Below are 19513 nucleotides of genomic sequence, written 5' to 3'. Positions count from 1 at the left end.
TAAGACTACTTGAACTCACCCACTTTTCTCAGAGTTGGATGGACCGATTTATACAAATTATTTGTCATTTTGGTACATTATGACTTTTCTGAAAATTTTCATTTTTTGTGAATTTTTGTTTATTGTTTAGTCTTCAGTATAATACAGTACAGACAATTATGACCTAAATTTAATTAAAATATATTTAAATCTAACTTTGCTTATATTAAAGTCGAATTCGTGACTGATTTCATTGAAGAGCCTACAACTGTAATCTAACGGATTATGCTGGCCATACGTGGTGCGGAACGTTTTTCTTGCTCTTTTTATTTTTTAACGGTTTTTTAATTATTTATTTTGATTTTATCTTATATCCCTTAATTCTTCGTTACCATTAATGGCCTTTGTTACCTGTCTCAAATTTTCCCCTTCTTTTACCTCTTTTTCACCTGTTAGTCTTTTGAAAATTTTTTGACTAATATTATTTTCGGAGTTATCACCATTTTTATTTTTTTTTGATTTTATACTTTTATATTTTCATCTACTATTTAAGTTTTTCCGTTATTTTTACTTTTAAGTTACTGTATTTATTTTAGAGTATTTCACTGTTTCATTTGATTTCTTGTTTTCCAAGATTTTTCGACATGTTTTAAATACATACTTGTCATATTTGTTGGGACTACTGTGCCTTTTTTATATTTCCTAATTTAAAAAGTTTTGATTCATTTCATTTTTAAACATTTCTGTTAACTATTTCTGCTTTTATAATTTTTTTTATTACATTCTCGCCATTTTAAGGTTTTATTATACTTTTTAGGCTATTTTCAACATGTTTGAAATAATATCATATATTTTCATCTCCTTCTACTTTTCTACATATTTACTTCTAGCCTTTATTTTTTTAATATTTTGGTTTTTCTCTTTAGTTGTTTTGTTCATATATGAACTTTTTCACATACTTCCTTTTCTTGACTGCTGAAATTTTCAAATTTTTCATGACCATTTCAACATTGTTGATTTATTTGTAAATTTTAACGTAGAGCTACGTCTCTCAGGAAGATCCTGAGGCTACCTAGGGGTGTAAAATAAAAATGTAACAATGGAAAGACGGAAAAAAATGTCCAATTTCTAAGTCAGTTTTAAATGGTTTTCTTCCGTTCTTGCAACAATCGATTGGAAAATCATCTATGCATCTTTCCAATTGCAGAAAATTGAAGTTTTATTATTCGAACTATTATACTACTGAAAATTGTCTACACTTGTTGAAACGCAGATTTCGACTTTTGATCGCTTGACGCTTGCTTTCTATATACCTAGAAAACCTGGAATGTACTCTTCAGGCTACATAAGAGCCGGCTTCTGTTCAAACCAATCAGTTTACTAGTGGATGACCACAAGAACAGTCCAAACTAAGCAGCAGTGGGTACCAGCAGCGGTAGTGATAGCAATGTCAACGGTAGAAGCAGCGGCACTACTTCTTTCTCTAGTGATTTGGCCAGCACTTCCTTTAGTGAATAGCTCTGCCATATTTTGGCAAAACACAAACGGGGATCCAAATTTCAAAACAGCTTTCCACTATGTTGTCAGAAGAGTGCCTGATTCCCACTGTCGGAGATAGCAAAGAGATGCGTTCGGCATCATAGCCGATTTCAAATTAAACAACAAATTGTCCTTTTGATGACAAATTAAATACTTAATTTGAAGAATTAATAATTTCTCGTTTATCCGTTACACTTCATTCATAATTTGACAGCAGCAGGCATCGGCAGCGACAGACTTTCCATGTCGGTTTTCTGTTCAAATCATTTTACTATCAGAATAATGGGAAGGACGGTCTCTCTGGTGAAATTCTGCCTGCCGTCCAATTTTTAGTGTTAAGAAGGGTTAGAAAATAACAACCAAAACAGATATCAGAACAGAGTCAGAATAGATAGTTTGAAAAGAAGTAAAAGTATACAAAATAAATGTGTTTATGAATAAATGTTAGAATACATTAAATTGAAAAAAAAAATGACAGAAGGGTGGTATGCCATATAGCTGTTCGTTGCACACAGTCATAATTTTAATGTTTTTTAACATTTATTCCCTAATTCATTTTTCTTTTACACTTTTTCTTTTTGAACAAGTTTGTTTGGTTTATTATATCGATTTTTTATTCTCATTTTCTCACTTTTCTACGTTTCATTTGTTAGTCGTTCTTTCTGCTGTAAACATTAAAAATATCTCTTGGAATAATTTTGAAGGGCATATTTGACTCTACATATGAAAAAAATTTCAAAATATTTTGTTTTTTATATTTGAGTTTTTTTCATTTTCAACATAAACATAAACATTATAATATTTCCTATATTTTTGGCACTCAATAGTACCCATATTTGATTGTTCTTAAAACTAGAAACAATTACCTTCAGTATTCAAAAACGTAGAAAATCGATCAACTAGTTCAAAGTTATAAATTTTTGCAAATAAAAAGCAAAGCCTTGGTGCTACATTCCGATTCGGCAAATAAAAATTGTTAAAAGAGCAATCTTTTTCTAGCCACCTTATTTCAGAACTTGTCACCCAAAGTGCTTCAATTGTGCAGTGATTGATCTTTTTCGTACGCAATCAGACCCGTGCTTTTTGTTTAGTGATTAGAATGACCAGTTCCGACATTTTTGCGATTTTTCTATGTTCAAAAGTGACTTTTGAACTAGTTGATTAACATTTTCAGATCAAATTAACGGTAATTAGTTCTAGTTTTGAGAGGAAATATCAAGGAATCATGTATGCGTACTTTGAATGCGAATATTAGGAAATTATTATCATGTTTTTAGAAACTGATTTTAGAAATTGATTTTAGACTTAAATAACAAAAAAGATATTTTTAAACAAAATTTCCCTCTTGCGGAAAACCCTGCGAAATGACGCCAAGAAATATTGCGTGTTTGCCTCAGAATAAATGACGAACAAATGACAAGTGTGAACTTTTAGCTGAACATTATCAATAACTTTGATGAGAAGCAGACCATTGCCGGATTCGGAAGTCAAAATTTTCGCGCGTGCGATTTTTCGAAAGAAACTTTGTTTAATATCGCGAAGTGAGTTTTTTCAGAAATGTTTGTTATGTTGAGTGTGATGCGAAACTTTTACTTGATGTGTATCGTAGTGCCGGTAAGATTATTCGATGAAATAGCTGAATTAGCATATGGGATTGGCGCCAAGGTCGTTTGCAGCGGGTTTTGTCTTCGTTATTGCGTCCGAAGTTGTCGCGTTTTGTCGTGATTAATAATACGTGGAGGGTGTAATTCGTGTTGTAGTCATAGTTGAGAAGCCTTCGTTCAGAGTCCATTGTGTTTAAAGGGTATTACGAATGAAAGGATTGATGAACACTGCTTTGAGAAGTGTAGAGTCAATACTGTATCGGCTCGTGAAAAAAAACTAGTTTTGAGCGATGCAATTAGAACTACCGAATCCCGTGTGATAGAAGAAGTGAACATTAAAATGATGCGGCTAAAGATAAGTATAGTGAACATGCGGGAGGTAGTTTGAAAGTGATATTTTTGTTACTTTCAAAATTGTTCATGCATAGAAAGTGACAATTGAAACGAGCGTCGCTTGCTTTTCACATCAAGGCTTGCATGAAAGCTTGTGTGCAGGTCCGAGTGGACAGACAATGCTGCTGTTTCCACCGTAAATGGAGCAAATGCATTGCAAATAAATGTCTTTTTTGCTTAAATTTTTTAATTTATCATTATTATTTTAAGTTCAATTTTTTGGAGCGGGGGCCTAGTGTGGTTGGTAACGTCTCCGCCAACCACGCTCGACGCCTGGGTTCGAATCCCACCGCCGACATAGGTGTCGATGGTTGTGAGGTGGCGTGATCCACTCACAACCAACCCAACTGGTCTAGATTCAATCCTAGCCGACACCGGGAGATTTTCTGAGATGAAAAATCTCTGGGATCACGCCCTCCATCGCATGAGGAAGTAAAGCCGTTGGCGCCGGTCCGTTAATAAACGGGTCGTGAGTTAGGGTCCTGGGTGTGGAGTCGCCTCCCTGGGCGTCGGTGATTGGCCACAACAGTGGCGGAACTAGACCGACTGAAAATAAGCGAGAATAAAAAAAAAATAAATTTCAATTTTCTTTTTGTAGCAATTGCGTAGGCGACCGATTATCACAAGTTTGGCAATTTATCATCAGATTTTAGGTAATAATTTGTAATATTTTTTTAAACATAGGTTATATTTTGGTACGTATATATGGTAAGATTTATTCATTTTACTATTTGGCACTCCTTTTGTCAATAAATATAACATGCTATTTATACGGGTCAATTTTTTTGATATAAATGTATCAAACGAATTGGAAGTCTGAAAATAATAATAAAATCTGTAAGATTCTAATATTATTTTGAGGCGGGGCTTACCGATTGGAAAATTACTCCGGAATGTACTGCAAGTACTCAGTCATTCTGTAAAGGGTCTTTGGAAGGTCGGTAGAGCTAACACCTTTTAGAACCCGAAACTAAGATAGTTGCAGAATTGAAATATAATTGAAACTGTCTTTTTTCACTATATCAGTGCCAGACAGTGGGATCTAGAAAGGTTCCACACACACACACATCACTGCCAGACAATGGGATCTAGAAAGGTTCCAGACACACATTATCAATAACTTTGATCTACCATTCCAGCATAGCAAAATGTTGTTTTTAAAATGCTATAAAAGTAGCTTGAATTTTGATGTGAAGTTTGAAATTCAAAAATTAGATCAAAAATACTATTCTTTTTCACTGAGTTGCTTCAAATTAACAAGGACAATATTGTGGATTAACATTTATTCCTATCTATTGAAGCAGCGGTTCTCAACCTTTTTTGTCCGCGTACCCCTTGGCGATATTTTTCATAGCGATAGTACCTCCTGGTTTAGAATGTTCTCGCAGAGTGGGAAAGTGTATTGTATGATCATGCCGTGGTAGTCTAGTTCAGGTTTAAAATTCAACTATCGTCGTTTGTTTGATTGCAACAGTCAGGTTTTAAGAGCAAGATTGAACAACAAATGAAGTCATTCTGTGCCGAACACGCATCAGTATCGGATGTGTTTGGTGATCGCTCCGATAGAATATAAAACAAAAGACGCGCGAGCAAGTGTTGGCATTGTTTGCCTGGTCGAGTGAAGGTTCAAGGTCGCCCGCCTTTGTGCAACTGTTTCGCATCGTGGCTGTTTGCTGGTGCGTAAGCCGATTTGGCTGCTAAGTGATTTGTGCTACAGCAGTGGACGAGAATCTCAACACAAAGGAGGAAAAAGAAGAAGCCAACAGTTGACAGCGAGTTGTGTCGCTGTGCTGAGTGATCACACACCCGGCTCGCTGCTGGTGGCTGTTTGGAGCTGCTGTATTGGTGCTGCTGGCTGTAACGGCTGCAGCTTCGACCGTTCGGACAACCAACCCTGCTGAAAGGAGAAGTAAAGAGGTATGTGTTTTGTCGGCGCTAGTGCGCTAGATTTAGCGCGATGGATGTAGATCCCTCGCCTCCCGTTCCACCATCCCCGAAACCCTCCGACCCTGTCCCTCCTGCCAACCCTTCTTCTGTTAATTCTCCAGTCCCCCCTCGCCCCAGGCTTTACCCGGACGGATCTCAGGGCAGCTTTACTGTTTCCTTTCGGCCAAAAGCAGGACCGAAATCGAAACCGTTAAACATCCTGCAGATTTCGAAAGACCTGACAGAGGGGTACAAGGCCGTGACCGAAATCTCCAAGGTCAGACCCAACAAGCTCCGTGTCGTGGTCAGCGACCTGGAACAGGCCAACGCTATTGCTCGCTCCGAGCTTTTCACACGCGAGTATCGCGTTTATATACCCGCCCGAGACGTGGAGATCGACGGTGTCATAACCAATTCGAGTCTGTCGGTCGAGTGTATCTTGGCAAGCGGTTTTGGCTGCTTAAAAAATGCTTTGTGTCACGACGTAAAAGCAAAGATCATAGATTGCAAGCAATTGCGGTCTGTGTCTCTTGTCAACGGCACAAAAGTGTACACTCCGTCAGACTCGTTTCGTGTTACGTTTGCCGGATCTGCTCTCCCTAGCCACGTCTCGATCGATCGGGTTCGTCTGCCTGTGCGATTGTATGTACCCCGTGTTATGAATTGCACCAATTGCAAGCAGTTAGGCCACACAGCCGCCTACTGCTGCAATAAGGCACGATGTAGCAAGTGTGGAGAAACTCATGCGGAAGATTCTTGCAGTGTAAATGCTGAAAAATGTATTCACTGCGGGGAAAATCAGCATGAGCTCTCCACATGCCCGGTGTACATGCAGCGCAGAGATAAAATCAAGCGGTCACTTAAGGAGCGTTCAAAGCGATCTTACGCTGAGATGCTGAAGAAGACCGTGACCACTTCTACCATAACATCGAACCCCTTTGATCTGTTGTCCTCTGATGAAACCGATTCTGACGATTCACCAGCGGGAACAACTTATGTCAATCCTGGGGCGTCTAGAAAGAGGAAAAATATTTCCTCTCCCAAACTTCCCCGAAAAGGTCCTAAGATTTCCCAAAGTGAAATGAAAGTTACAAACAAACCAAACAGTGCTGCGGAAAAACCGAAGCAAACTCCTCCTGGGCTTGCAAATTTAAAGTCCCAGAAGGAGTTCCCAGCACTGCCAGGAACATCTAAAACCCCAGTTGTTCCTTTTGCACTCCCAGTTGATGAAACAAACTCTGGATTAGTGAAATTTTCTAACATTGTGGACTGGATTTTTGAAATTTTCAATGTACCCGATCGAATTAAAATTTTTCTTACAGCATTCCTCCCAACAGTTAGATCATTTTTGAAGCAGTTGACTGCCCAATGGCCCCTCCTTGCAGCGATCGTATCCTTCGATGCCTAATTCATCTGCGTATACGAAGAATTCTATCTCTGTCTTACAGTGGAATTGTAGAAGTATTTTACCAAAAATGGATTCATTTAAAGTTTTAATAAATAGAAACAAATGCGATGCATTTTCCCTTTGTGAAACTTGGCTTACTTCAAATATTGATCTCAACTTCCATGATTTTAATATTATTCGCCTTGATCGAGACACCCCATATGGAGGAGTACTTTTAGGGATTAAAAAGTGCTATTCTTTCTATCGTATTAACCTCCCCTCGATTCCAGGCATCGAAGTTGTCACATGTCAAATGACAATACAAGGTAAAGAGCTTTGTATTGCCTCAATATATATTCCTCCCAGAGCACAGGTTGGGCAACGGTTGCTCTTTGATTTAATAGAACTTCTTCCCTCGCCACGTTTGATTTTGGGAGACTTCAACTCTCATGGTGTGGCTTGGGGTTCCCCCTACAATGATAACCGCTCCTCTTTAATCTATAACCTTTTCGATGACTTCGACATGACTATTTTGAACAACGGTGAAATGACACGTATCCCGAAACCTCCAGCGCGCCCAAGCGCTTTGGATCTATCCTTATGTTCGACGTCGCTACGGTTGGATTGCACATGGAAGGTAATCCTCGATCCTCACGGTAGCGACCATCTGCCTATTCTTATTTCAATTACAAACGGGTCAACTCGCATGCGACCAATTGACATTCCGTATGACCTCACACGGAATGTCGATTGGAAGTTATACGAGGAAATGATTTCAAAAGCGGTCGAGTCGATTCAACATCACCCACCACTTGAAGAATACAACCTCCTCGCGGGCTTAATCCTCGACGCCGCGTTGCAAGCCCAAACGAAGAAATATCCCGGCGTAACGATGAAAGAGCGGCCTCCAACTCCGTGGTGGGACAAAGAGTGCTCCGATGTCTACACGCAAAGATCCGACGCGTTTTTGGCCTTCCAGAAGGGAGGTATACCCGACGACTATATACGGTATTCGGAGCTTAATACCAAGCTTAAAAGCCTGGCTAAAGCAAAGAAACGCGGATATTGGCGTCGGTTCGTGAACGAGACGTCGAGGGAGACATCAATGAGCACTCTTTGGAACACAGCCCGAAGAATGCGGAATCGCGTAACGGTCAACGAAAGCGAGGAGTCTTCAAGTAGGTGGATATTTGATTTTGCCAGGAAAGTATGTCCGGACTCTGTTCCTGCGCAAAACCTTGTTCGCGATACGTCTCCGGGCCACGACGCGATAGAATCACCTTTTACGATGGCAGAATTTTCAGTTGCCCTCCTGTCCTGTAACAATAACGCGCCTGGGTTAGATAGAATCAAATTCAACTTGTTGAAGAATCTACCCGGCAATGCCAAGAGGCGCTTGTTGAACTTGTTCAATAAGTTCCTGGAGCAAAACATTGTACCGCAGGATTGGAGGCAAGTGAAGGTGATCGCCATCCAAAAACCAGGGAAACCAGCTTCTGATCACAACTCTTATAGGCCGATTGCAATGCTATCCTGATCCGGAAATTGATGGAAAAAATTATACTCCGTCGTTTAGACCACTGGGTCGAATCAAATGGTCTACTATCAGATACTCAATTTGGCTTCCGCCGTGCCAAAGGGACGAATGATTGTCTAGCGTTGCTTTCAACAGATATTCAGCTGGCGTATGCTCGCAAAGAACAAATGGCGTCTGCGTTCTTGGACATTAAGGGGGCTTTTGATTCCGTTTCTATTGACATTCTTTCGGGTAAACTTCACCGACAAGGATTTTCACCAATTGTGAACAATTTTTTGCACAATTTGCTGTCCGAAAAGCACATGCATTTTACGCACGGCGATTTGGCAACTTTTCGCATTAGCTACATGGGTCTTCCCCAGGGCTCATGTTTAAGCCCCCTTCTTTACAACTTTTATGTAAATGACATCGACGAATGTCTGGCAAATTCATGCACGATAAGACAACTTGCAGACGACAGTGTAATCTCTGTTACAGGAGCCAAAGCTGCCGATTTGCAAGGACCATTGCAAGATACCTTGGACAATTTGTCTGCTTGGGCTTTACAGCTAGGTATCGAATTCTCTCCGGAGAAGACTGAGATAGTAGTTTTTTCTAGGAAGCATGAACCTGCTCAGCTTCAAACACAATTAATGGGTAAAACGATTTCTCAGGTTTTGGTACACAAATATCTTGGTGTCTGGTTCGACTCTAAAGGCACCTGGGGTTGTCACGTTAGGTATCTGATGAAAAAATGTCAACAAAGAGCGAATTTTCTTCGTACAATAACCGGACAATGGTGGGGAGCCCACCCAGGAGACCTTATAAGGCTTTACCAAACAACGATATTGTCTGTCATTGAGTACGGGTGTTTCTGCTTCCGCTCCGCAGCAAACACACATTTGATCAAACTGGAGCGAATACAATATCGTTGTTTGCGTATCGCCTTGGGTTGCATGCAGTCGACCCATACGATGAGTTTGGAGGTCTTAGCTGGAGTACTACCATTGAAAAACACTGACGGATCACTTCTTGATGGGTCCACTGGCTTCGGTATTTTCAATAACAATTTAACCGTATCCCATAAACTCGATAATCCTGCTTCTGTTTACGTCGCAGAATTAGCTGCAATTCAGTACACCCTAGGGATTATCGAAAAAATGCCCAAGGACCATTATTTCATCTTTACGGACAGTCTCAGTTCCATTGAGGCTCTCCGATCGATGAAAGATGTTAAGCACTCTCCGTATTTCCTGGGGAAAATACGGGAACATCTGAGTGCTTTATCCGAAAAATCGTATCAGATTACCTTAGCGTGGGTCCCTTCTCACTGCTCGATACCGGGCAATGAGAAAGCGGACTCTTTGGCTAAGGTGGGCGCAACAAACGGTGGAATTTATGAAAGACCAATTGCCTTCAATGAATTTTTCTCATTTGTACGTCAGAATTCGATCATCAGTTGGCAAAATGCTTGGACCAGAGGGGAACTAGGAAGGTGGTTACATTCCATAATCCCCAAGGTGTCGACGAACCCGTGGTTCAAGGGGTTGGATGTAGGTCGGGATTTCATTTGCGTGATGTCCCGGCTTATGTCCAATCACTATAGATTTGACGCGCATCTCCGTCGTGTTGGGCTCGGGGAAAGTGGTATCTGTGCCTGTGGTGAAGGTTATCACGACATAGAGCACGTTGTTTGGTCATGCCCTGTACACCGTGACGCCAGGTCTAAATTAATAGCTTCCCTGCAGGCCGAAAGTAGGCAGCCGGCTGTTCCTGTTCGTGATGTCTTGGCGAGCCGTGAGCCGTTTTCCTGAAATCCATCCACGCCCCAGTTTAGTCCTATCCCCTTCCGCCTACATCCAACCAAACGACAAGAACACGTTAAGACCCCGGATCCTGAAACAGCAATCAGACCCGCACGATACTCTCAAGGCCCGAGGGAGACAACCCAATATGCCAGTCCGTAATATCTTGGCCCAGCAGCGGAACATGTGCTTAACTATGGCAATGAAAACCATCATACAGTAAACCAGTGCTTTTAATGCAAAATATTATAGCTTTAAGTTACATTTAGTTTCAGCTCGTAGTCGGCAGCGAGGATAAAAAATTTGCTTTTAGTTATTAAGATACTTTAGAAAGTAAGCTACCAGATATAATTGGCGCCGTTAAACATTAAATTGTATTTGTGCCGTGTCAAATAAATTATAGATGAACAAAAAAAAACAAATGAAGTATTACAAAAAATTGCTTTATCCGCCATTGCTGATTTTTCTTTCACATACCCCCTGAAGGCTATCGAGTACCCCCAGGGGTACGCGTACCCTAGGTGGAGAACCGCTGTATTAGATTTTTACCGTCCGCGTGTATAATTGCTGAACGATAAATCACAAAAAATCTTTTCCTCATTCTTATGATTTGAATCAAGTAAAACAAAATAAACTCAAAAATATATTTTCCTTATCTATCGAATGTGTCACAAACATTTTCTAGGAACTTTAAATTCATTAAAATCACGTCATTTTACTAAACAAATGAAAACAGTCATCAGGCGTCGATGCCCTTCATCTCGATATGACTTTGCCAAAGAGCTCTTTCTAGCTCATCTGCTGGCCCCCAGTCCTTTGGTTTTAGATTCTTCTTTACCCGCTAGAATGTAACAAAATAAATACCTGTGATTGGGGTAAAAAATCCTACTCACATCCAGGAAAGATCCTTTCGATCGAATTATTTTATAAACTGCAAAGCTTGGAATCCACAGCATCGATGCCAAGCAGCTGCTCCAGCCCAATGCGATGGCCCATCGAGGGTAGACGATGCCATTGTAGGTTATTTCTCTGTTGTAGACAATGGTCGTGATGAAGATGAACTGGAAGATTATTGATTGATTGGAAGAAGTGATGGGAAAATCTAACTCCGCTACCTACCGTTAAAATAACCGGAGTAACAAACTTCCAGGATACGATCCAGTACCGCTCCAGCCGTTTTCCGATCATGTACTCAACATCACGCACATAACGATGGACGCCGTAGATCCAAGCTATGGCCACGACCTCTACGATGCAAACCAGGATTACCGAAATTGAGGCCGAATACCAGTCGAACAGTTGAATCAAGTACATTCCTCCCTACGAAGAAAAGAATTTAAACCGTGCTTCTCAAGGTGATCGATATTCGAACCTACTTGCGTTGTACATGTGATTGATAACAGGAACATTACGCAGCAAGCCCCAATGGTGATCAAGCGATGTCGCTGCCGCAATCGTGGAAAAACGTCCAACACGGACGAAATAATCGCTTCTATTTGAACGAACTAAAACAATAAATTTTCTATAAAAAATGACTTCTGATAAATGTTTTGTTGGCCAAACCTGACTGTCGACACCAAGTAAAAATAGCATAATGAAAAATAAGCAAGCCCAAAATTGCGGAAATGGTAGCATTCCAATTGCCTCCGGATAGGTTACAAATGCCAAACCTGGTCCACCCGTAGCGACAGTGGACACCGGCAGTCCGGTTTGATCTGAAATAATTTACTTTGCTAGAATAATTTGGATTGACAGCAGAAACTTACTTACGTGATAAATACCCTAGAACCGAGAATACAACAAACCCCGCAAAAATGCTGGTTGCACAATTCACGATCGGAATAAGTATGGCGTCGAACTTGGTGTTGTTCCGAAACTGATTGTAGCTCGCCATGTTGACAATTCCGCCCCAACCGGGACCGAGTGAAAAGAAAATCTGAACTGCCGCGTCGGCCCACACTTTCAGATTGGTCAGTTCGCTCCAGTTCGGCATGATGTAGAACCGAACCCCTTCGATTGCACCCGGTAGAGTGATTCCTCGCACGAACAGTACAGCCAGAACAACAAACGGGAAGGTGGCGGTAAAGTAAACAACCTTCCCAACCGATTGTATCCCGTTGCAGATGCAACCGAAGATTATCAGCCAAGCAATCACGTCGCAGGTCAGCAGGGGCCACACGATGTTACCCAGCGTTCCGATGCCTTCTGAGATGTGGAGGATTTCATTGCTGTTGGTAATCGTTTTATCAATGAATGATGGTTTTTTATTTTTTTCATCTAAACTTTACTTAAAAAACTCATCGGCAGGAGTCCGCATTCTCTGAGAGGGATCGAGTGCAATATTGTTCATCAGCAGCTGCACATCACCAGCCGTTCCATTCAGCTCTAAGCATCTTGGAGTATTCCACTCATTCCGACAATTTTCCCACGGCAGTTGAGCTCTGGCGGATTTCCACAAAAACAAAATCGGATACGCGATAATCACATTGTAATAGGAAGAACAGATAAAATTGATCACAACAATCGCTAGTCCCGCTCCCTTCAGGAGGGGAACTATTTTGAACACTGTCACACAACCCGTGCCGGAGAACTGTCCTAGACAGACCTCCAGAAAGAACAACGGAATGCCACAAAGAAACAGCATCAGCAGATAGGGCACAAGAAAGGCACCACCACCGTTACGATAGCACAGATACGGGAACCTCCAAACATTACCTAATCCGATTGCATAACCCATACACGACAGTATGAACTCCGTTTTGGAAGCCCAACTTCCCCGCGCTTTCACACTTGCAGACATGTTTCTAGACCAAACTCAGTACACAAACTGACGCTCTAAGCCGTGTGCGTTCGAGAGATTCATCTTCTCCTCAATTGGATAATCGGTCTCGAGAATGACACTCAACGAAAGGCACGTATGCGCCCTGCATTTCACTTACATTTATTGACATTACTCTACGCATAAGTACACCAATTGATTAGCATGGGGCCTACAGAATGAAGCTATTTATAATCTCCACCAGTTCGGGATTCTCCACCATTGTCTTGTGGTTACCCTCGATCGTGTGCAGCGACACCGATCCGCTCGTGTACTCGGACAGCCCGTAATCACTCTCGATGTCCAGATGGAAAGCCGCACTCGGTCGTATCAGCACGATCGGAACGTTCAACGGTCGACCAACGTCCAGATTGAGCAGCGCCGCCATACGAATTCTCTTGTAGAGGGCCTTCGTCATTTTTCGGGTGTATTCTGCCGAGTAAATTTTTTGTCCTTTGCTCAGTTCGATCAGCTTCTCCGTTTGCTCCTGGAACGTCGCTGCCTGCATGATAGAAAGCAACTTTTCTACGGGTTCGTTAGGAAGGGCAAATGAAATGATGAGAGCCATGAGTTTCTTTTGGATTTTCTCCGGAGTGTCGCCCATCTGCTGGAGTGATAGGAGCTTCATATACTTTGGAGCACCATCCAGCAGCAGAAGTTTGCCCTGCTTGTTTCTCGCTTGTAAACGCTTGACGATCTCTCCTGCTACCAGAGAACCGAAGGAGTAACCAACGATCGCATAATTGTCATGCTGACTAAATAATGTACTGCACAACTCTTCAATCACACAATCCACAATCTCCGGAATACTGTCGCACTCGTGGGTACTAAGCAGTTGCAGCATAAATACCGGTGCATTAATCTTCTCCGCTATCACGTTCCACATGTTAGTGGCAACTCCCTCCAAACCCGGAATGATCAACACTGGCCGACCAACATCGCTAGCCGAAGGCAGTCGAAGAATAGTTTGATCGCTGTGTTTTTCAGTGCCAAAATTTCCCAGCAACACATCAACACCAAATACCGTTTCGCCATCAGCTTTGTCCTCCTTCCCTGCTCCGTCCTGATCCGCTTGTTTCTTTTTCTCATCTAACTTAACCAACTTGGAGAAGGTTAACGTACGTAGGTCCTGCGGTGATAGCACCAGATCAAAGTCCCGCTCGAGAACTTGCTTGATCTCAACCGCCATCAACGAATCCATCCCGATATCCGCCAGCGTGCTCTCCATCGATACGGATTTCAGCTCGCGAATGTTCATAATATTCATCACAGCTTCAATGATGTTCTTCGATCCAAAACCGGAGCGCTTCTCCGCCACAACCATACTGGCCACGATTGGGTCCTCGCAAGACAATAGTGTATCCAACTCCTGCAAACAGGAAGTGATTCTCTGCTGCAAAGTCCCCCCAATCTCCATGTCCACCTTGTCTTCCACCATATCGGCCACAAGGCCGACCTCTCCTACTGCACCCCACTGAATGGCCTTCGCTGGCAACCCGGCAGCCTTCCTCCGCTCGATAATCCGCTCCATAATAGAATTCGCCATTCCATAATTACTCTGACCTGCATTTCCTCGTCCACAGGAAACACTGGAAAACACCACAAAACGCTTCAACTGGGGACAACATTCGCGACTAGCGAAATCCAGATACCCAGTCGCTTGTGCCTTCGGCGCGAGGCACTCGTAAAATTTCTCCGTAGTCTGATTTTCCAGTATACCATCTCGCAACTGTACTGCTAGGTTATAAATGGCCGTCACCGGTCCCAGCTTGCCAGCTTCCCTTAGCAACGCATAACAACCGTCCTTGGTGGTTATGTCCTCAGTGCAAACCATCAATTTAACGCCGTAACTTTCCCAAAGTCTGTCAAGAAAAGAAATATTAACCTCTAAAACTGTGCCAAAATTGACAACCTCTCACTTAATCCTAAACTCCTGGTACGGTTTTGTGACTCCCCTGCTGGAGCTCAGCACCAGCTTCCGGGCACCTCGCAGGATCAGCCAATCGGCAAGCTCCAGCCCGAAACCACCGAGTCCTCCGACCAGCACCTGTACCTGGTCCGGATTGCAGTACACCCGATGGACGTACGTTAGCGGCACAGTTTCGCGATCGGACTCACTGTTGCGCAACTTCAGCAGCACCTTGCCGATGTGCTTTCCACTTGCCAAAAAGCGGAAAGCCTGCTCCAGGTCACCAGCATCGAACACGGTTGTATTCAGCGGCTTGACAACGGGGGACTGGAAGAATTCGCCCAGGCGGAGATGGAGCTGGAGAAAGAAGTTTTTTGTTTAATAGCAAATTTATCTAAATATCTAAATATAGGGTCAGAATTCGTCAGAATTTTCAAAGCGCATCTTAAGTTGTAGTCCATGATATTATTTTTTTGATGATTTATTTTTCAATAGTATCAATTCAAAACGATTGTTGCAAAATAATGTTCTGGGAGAAAGAATTGAAAATTTTTAAAAATCACAAGCATTTTTGACGTAATTTTAAAATATTCCTAACTCTTTTGAGCTATCGTTATTTTTTCTTCAATAGGTTTTTTAACGAAAAGCGTGCACTGGAAATCTTCAAGCATAGCACAGAGAGAAGAAAAGTATCCCAAGGTGTGCCCAAGTGAACTGCAAAAATTAAAATTGTTTTTATTACAAAAAAATCAGAAGAAATACATTCTCGAACATGAATTAGGATAACTAATCCATATTCAAAGTTAAATTGCCTGAAATAACTTTTACTAGCAAAAATGGACAAAAAATAAAGTAAAATCTGACTTATCTCTGACAGATAAAACACCGGAATTGAAAAGATCCCACAACAAATTTAAACCAGATACTGCAAGATGCTTCTAATGATTAAATCCGTGATTACTATAGTTTTAATTTACACCTAAAATCAAGACTGAAGAATAAAATAAATTTATTTATAGTTCTATTACAGAGAAGTCGATTAAAAAGCAATCCAAAGAGCCAGGGAAGGTGAAAAAAATTAAGAGCAAAATCTTTTTTGATAGCTTCCGCAAAGAACAGACAAAGAAACTTGAAAATCGTGTGTAAAAATTTCAATCAAAAAACGTTAATACACTAACGACATCTTTCTTGTGATGTCCCATTTGCTTTGCATAAATATTGCCGTATCAATATTTCATCGATATCAGTGCTTGGTTTGTCAGTGACGCAAGCGCCATATAGCGGAAGCCTTAACACTTACTGTTGAATAACGGTTGCGAGCTTTTACACACTCTTTGAAAATAAGTTGGACGTCTATTCTCTGTGTAGCTTCTATCAGCCAGCGGCGGCAAAAATTTACGGCAAACCTCAAATAGTCAAACGTATCAGAAATGGAAGGATTTCGAATTCTTATTACAATCGTTGGAAGATACTACAAGATGCTTATAATAAGTAAAAAAAGGAACCTTAATGGTAGAATTGGCCGAAGATAAAAAATGATAGCAAATTTGACTAGGCGTCTTCGAGAATTTTTAATTTCTAAAATTGTGCAAAATAGAATGCTTCTCAAAATAATGAAGGCACATAAAGACCAAGGAGTTCAAATCATTACGATACTCTTCTGGAGATAAGTAAAAATTTTTAACTGATTGAAAAACTTGAAGACGTTAAAAAATGTTGAAAATGAGAACATTTTAAAAATTTGTTTTAAATTATCAGAAACGGTTCTCAATGCAAAAAAACTAAATTAAATCATATTGAAATCTAAATCTCCGGAAGTCCGAAATAGAATATTACAAAGTTCCAAATTTCTTCCCTAAAAATAACCTCCAATCTGCTTAACGAAGTTTTTTAAGATGCGAAAAGACTGAAACACTGATTCAATCATTTGGAGTTTTTGAGAAATCAAGTTGCTAGTTTTTTTTCTATAGTCATAACGAAATTAAAAGACAAAGACTTCACTATTCAAACCAAAACGCAGATTATAAGAAGATCGAGAAATATTTCTAAATTGCTGCAGTACGGAGTCAATTAAAAAAATCTGAACAAAAACCACAATAACCGAAAAAGCTTTGCTTCTTCAAAAATATGAAGAAAAACGTAACATATTATTGAATAAAGCTCTCAAAGTAAAGTGAAGATGAACTCAAATTAGCTTAAACCAAAGAATACCAACAATACCGTAATTTTCAGTACAAATTCTAAGCATCTTTAGGATTAGAAAAACTGGTTTAAAATCTGGAATTGTCGCAAAATAAACCTGAAACCTCATTAGAGACGATGGTTTAACGGATCTATCTCTATCTATCTCTTTTTTAACTTAAAATATTTTTTTTAAAAAGCAAAAACGCCTGCAAATTAGACTTGAAACCGAAAAAATGACCATAATGTCAAACATAAATAGCCCTCAAGTCGCAAACAAATTCGTTTGTAGGAAAGATTAATAAACTTTCAACCGGAGAAGGACTACAAATGCCAGTGAAATGATTTGAAATCAAACCGAATACCTCCGATACACACTTTAAAAGTAACATCGAAAATGAACAGGACGACCCGCTAGATTAGCTCAATTTATGCGAAAACTCAAGATATTTTCAGAAAACCACCATCGGGAAACGTCTTATCTAGCCAATCCGCTTCAGAGTCACGAGAAACACTTATAGAGTAAATTAACCAACAGTAAACCCTTTTCCTTAAGTGGACCACCCGTCAGATTAACTCAATTTGTCTTAACATAAAACGGAGATTTATGATTTCCGTGATTCTGGTTCTCTGAAACTTTCTCAAATTTTCGCATAAATTAATTATTCTGGTGAGTGTTCCACTGTAGGAAAAGGGTCCACTAAAGGTTAATTTATCCTACGAATGTTTCTCGTGAATCTGATGCAGATTAGCTGAATAAGAGAGTAGAAGTTCCTTAGATGAACCACTTCCTTAAGTGGACCACTCCGACTGAAGACTTATCAACAGCATGAAATTTACAAATGTTTTCTGTGATTTCTGATGCAGATTAGCAGGATAAAATGTTTCCTGATGGAAGTTTCCTTTTTCAAAACTCACGATAATTGAGTTCGACCTGTATTGCTGAAACACGAAGTTTCATCATGATTTTATCATAGTTGATTGGAGAAAAAGTGCTAACAATTGGGGAAGTTTTACCAAACATAAAAAATCCACTCTCTCGAAATTTGAAGAGACCCCTTAGATTATTAGAAATCGCTTTCGCTGAAAACTTAACAAGGGATTCACCAACTGAAATATGGTTTAGTGCAATTTTTATTTTGTAACTGCGTTTAATCTGAAAAACGAACCTAACAATTCACAGCGAATCTAAAAAAAACTTTTAAGTTTCCAATGAAAAATTATTTCATTTTAAACGCAAAAATGTGTAATCTCGAAATAACATGATGGCTGAAAGAAAAACAAAATTTGCAAAAACATGCTCGTACGAACAAGAAAAATTTAATTTAAATTATTTTATCAATGGTCGAAATATGCTACAAGGGCCATAACAAATATTTTATTTTCAATAAATTTATGGAAATATCAAAAAATCTCTAATAAAGCATCAAGAAATCACATTTCAAAAAGGAAGAATCGAATCTCGGCAAATACCTTTAAATTCAAAATAACGTGAGCTTAAGCTCAAAATTGCCGAAAAGCATGCTTCAGATAGAACACAAAATTACCGAACAGCGTGTTCCTCATCCGATAAGAGCACGATACGATGATTGAGTATTTTCCAAATGTTGTGCCATAGTTTTACCCAAGTACTTGAAAGGTTTCCTTACTTGGCAGAGAAGGTCGAAACTATCTAGCTTCCCTTCAGGCTGGAGGTAGGCAGTCAGCTGTGTCTGTTCATGATGTTTTGACGAGCCTTGGTCTTCCCTACATATCCCTCATATACGCTTTCCTGAAATCAATTCATGTCCCAATCTAGTCCCATTCCCTTCCGCTACTTCCAACAAAACGGCAAGAACACGTTTGAACCTAGAATTAGGAATCAGCTACTAGACCCCACACGAATCCGGCAGAACCCCATGAATAGAAGCCTTCCGTGATATCCTGGCTCAGTGGTACACACCATATATACGTTGAACACCAACGAACAACAGCAACAAATCACTGATTGAAAGAAAAACCCAAGTTTTATTTTCAGCTCGTAGCCGGCAGTGTGGATGAAAAAATTTGCCCTTAGTTCATAAAATACTTTAAAAGTAAGACTCTAGATATACCAAATGAAACTAACAAAAAAAGACGAAATTATTAAATTTCTATCGAGGGAAAATTTAAAAAAGTTACTTGAGTATTATCACAAAAAAAAACAGAAAATTTAGACAAAATCAACAAAAACACATAAATCTCTAAAAATGTTGTGTCTTATACAAAGATTCATAAAATTTAATGATCTAAACCACGAAGCTCTAGCGCGTATAAGAAAAAGTAAGCATCGCAGCGCCATCTTTGCGGTCAAATCGCAAGTCAATTTAAGCATCGAAATTGAGATTGATTGAGATTGGATAAACTCTGCGAACGCTCATAATTTCGTTCTGCTAGATTTCATTCCTGACCTAGAGCGCAATGTAGGAAGAAACCAA

The 19513-nt window shown here is 40.2% G+C and overlaps 2 protein-coding genes across 3 annotated transcripts in view; both read right to left on the bottom strand.

The window, feature by feature from the left end:
- Window positions 1–3955: 3955 nt before the first annotated feature.
- Window positions 3956–13092, bottom strand: LOC129726972 (sodium- and chloride-dependent glycine transporter 1). 2 transcript variants are annotated; one of them, XM_055684296.1, is made up of 7 exons: window positions 12438–13092; window positions 11920–12377; window positions 11713–11864; window positions 11526–11654; window positions 11269–11469; window positions 11014–11210; window positions 3956–4061 (listed from the first exon to the last, which is right to left on the bottom strand). In XM_055684296.1, the coding sequence occupies exons 1-7, from the start codon at window positions 12947–12949 to the stop codon at window positions 3971–3973; spliced, it is 1740 nt and encodes a 579-aa protein (XP_055540271.1). In that variant the 5' UTR covers window positions 12950–13092; the 3' UTR covers window positions 3956–3970. The 2 variants fall into 2 exon arrangements, with proteins under 2 accessions (XP_055540271.1, XP_055540272.1); XM_055684297.1 differs by lacking the exon at window positions 3956–4061 and adding an exon at window positions 10780–10990 and having other exon boundaries at window positions 11043–11210.
- LOC129726971 (fatty acid synthase-like) overlaps window positions 13068–19513 on the bottom strand; it is a 26584-nt gene continuing 20138 nt past the window's right edge. The window contains exons 6-7 of the mRNA XM_055684295.1: window positions 14887–15233; window positions 13068–14829 (exon numbers count right to left, since the gene is read on the bottom strand). Of these exons, the coding sequence (XP_055540270.1) occupies window positions 13140–14829; window positions 14887–15233 (2037 nt within the window). The 3' untranslated portion in view covers window positions 13068–13139. The remainder of the gene's footprint in view (window positions 14830–14886; window positions 15234–19513) is intronic.

Source organism: Wyeomyia smithii, chromosome 3, assembly GCF_029784165.1.
Source record: "Wyeomyia smithii strain HCP4-BCI-WySm-NY-G18 chromosome 3, ASM2978416v1, whole genome shotgun sequence".
NCBI classification, from domain to species: domain Eukaryota; kingdom Metazoa; phylum Arthropoda; class Insecta; order Diptera; family Culicidae; genus Wyeomyia; species Wyeomyia smithii.
Note: the sequence above shows the minus strand (reverse complement) of the source record. Positions and strands in the feature narration are given on the sequence as shown.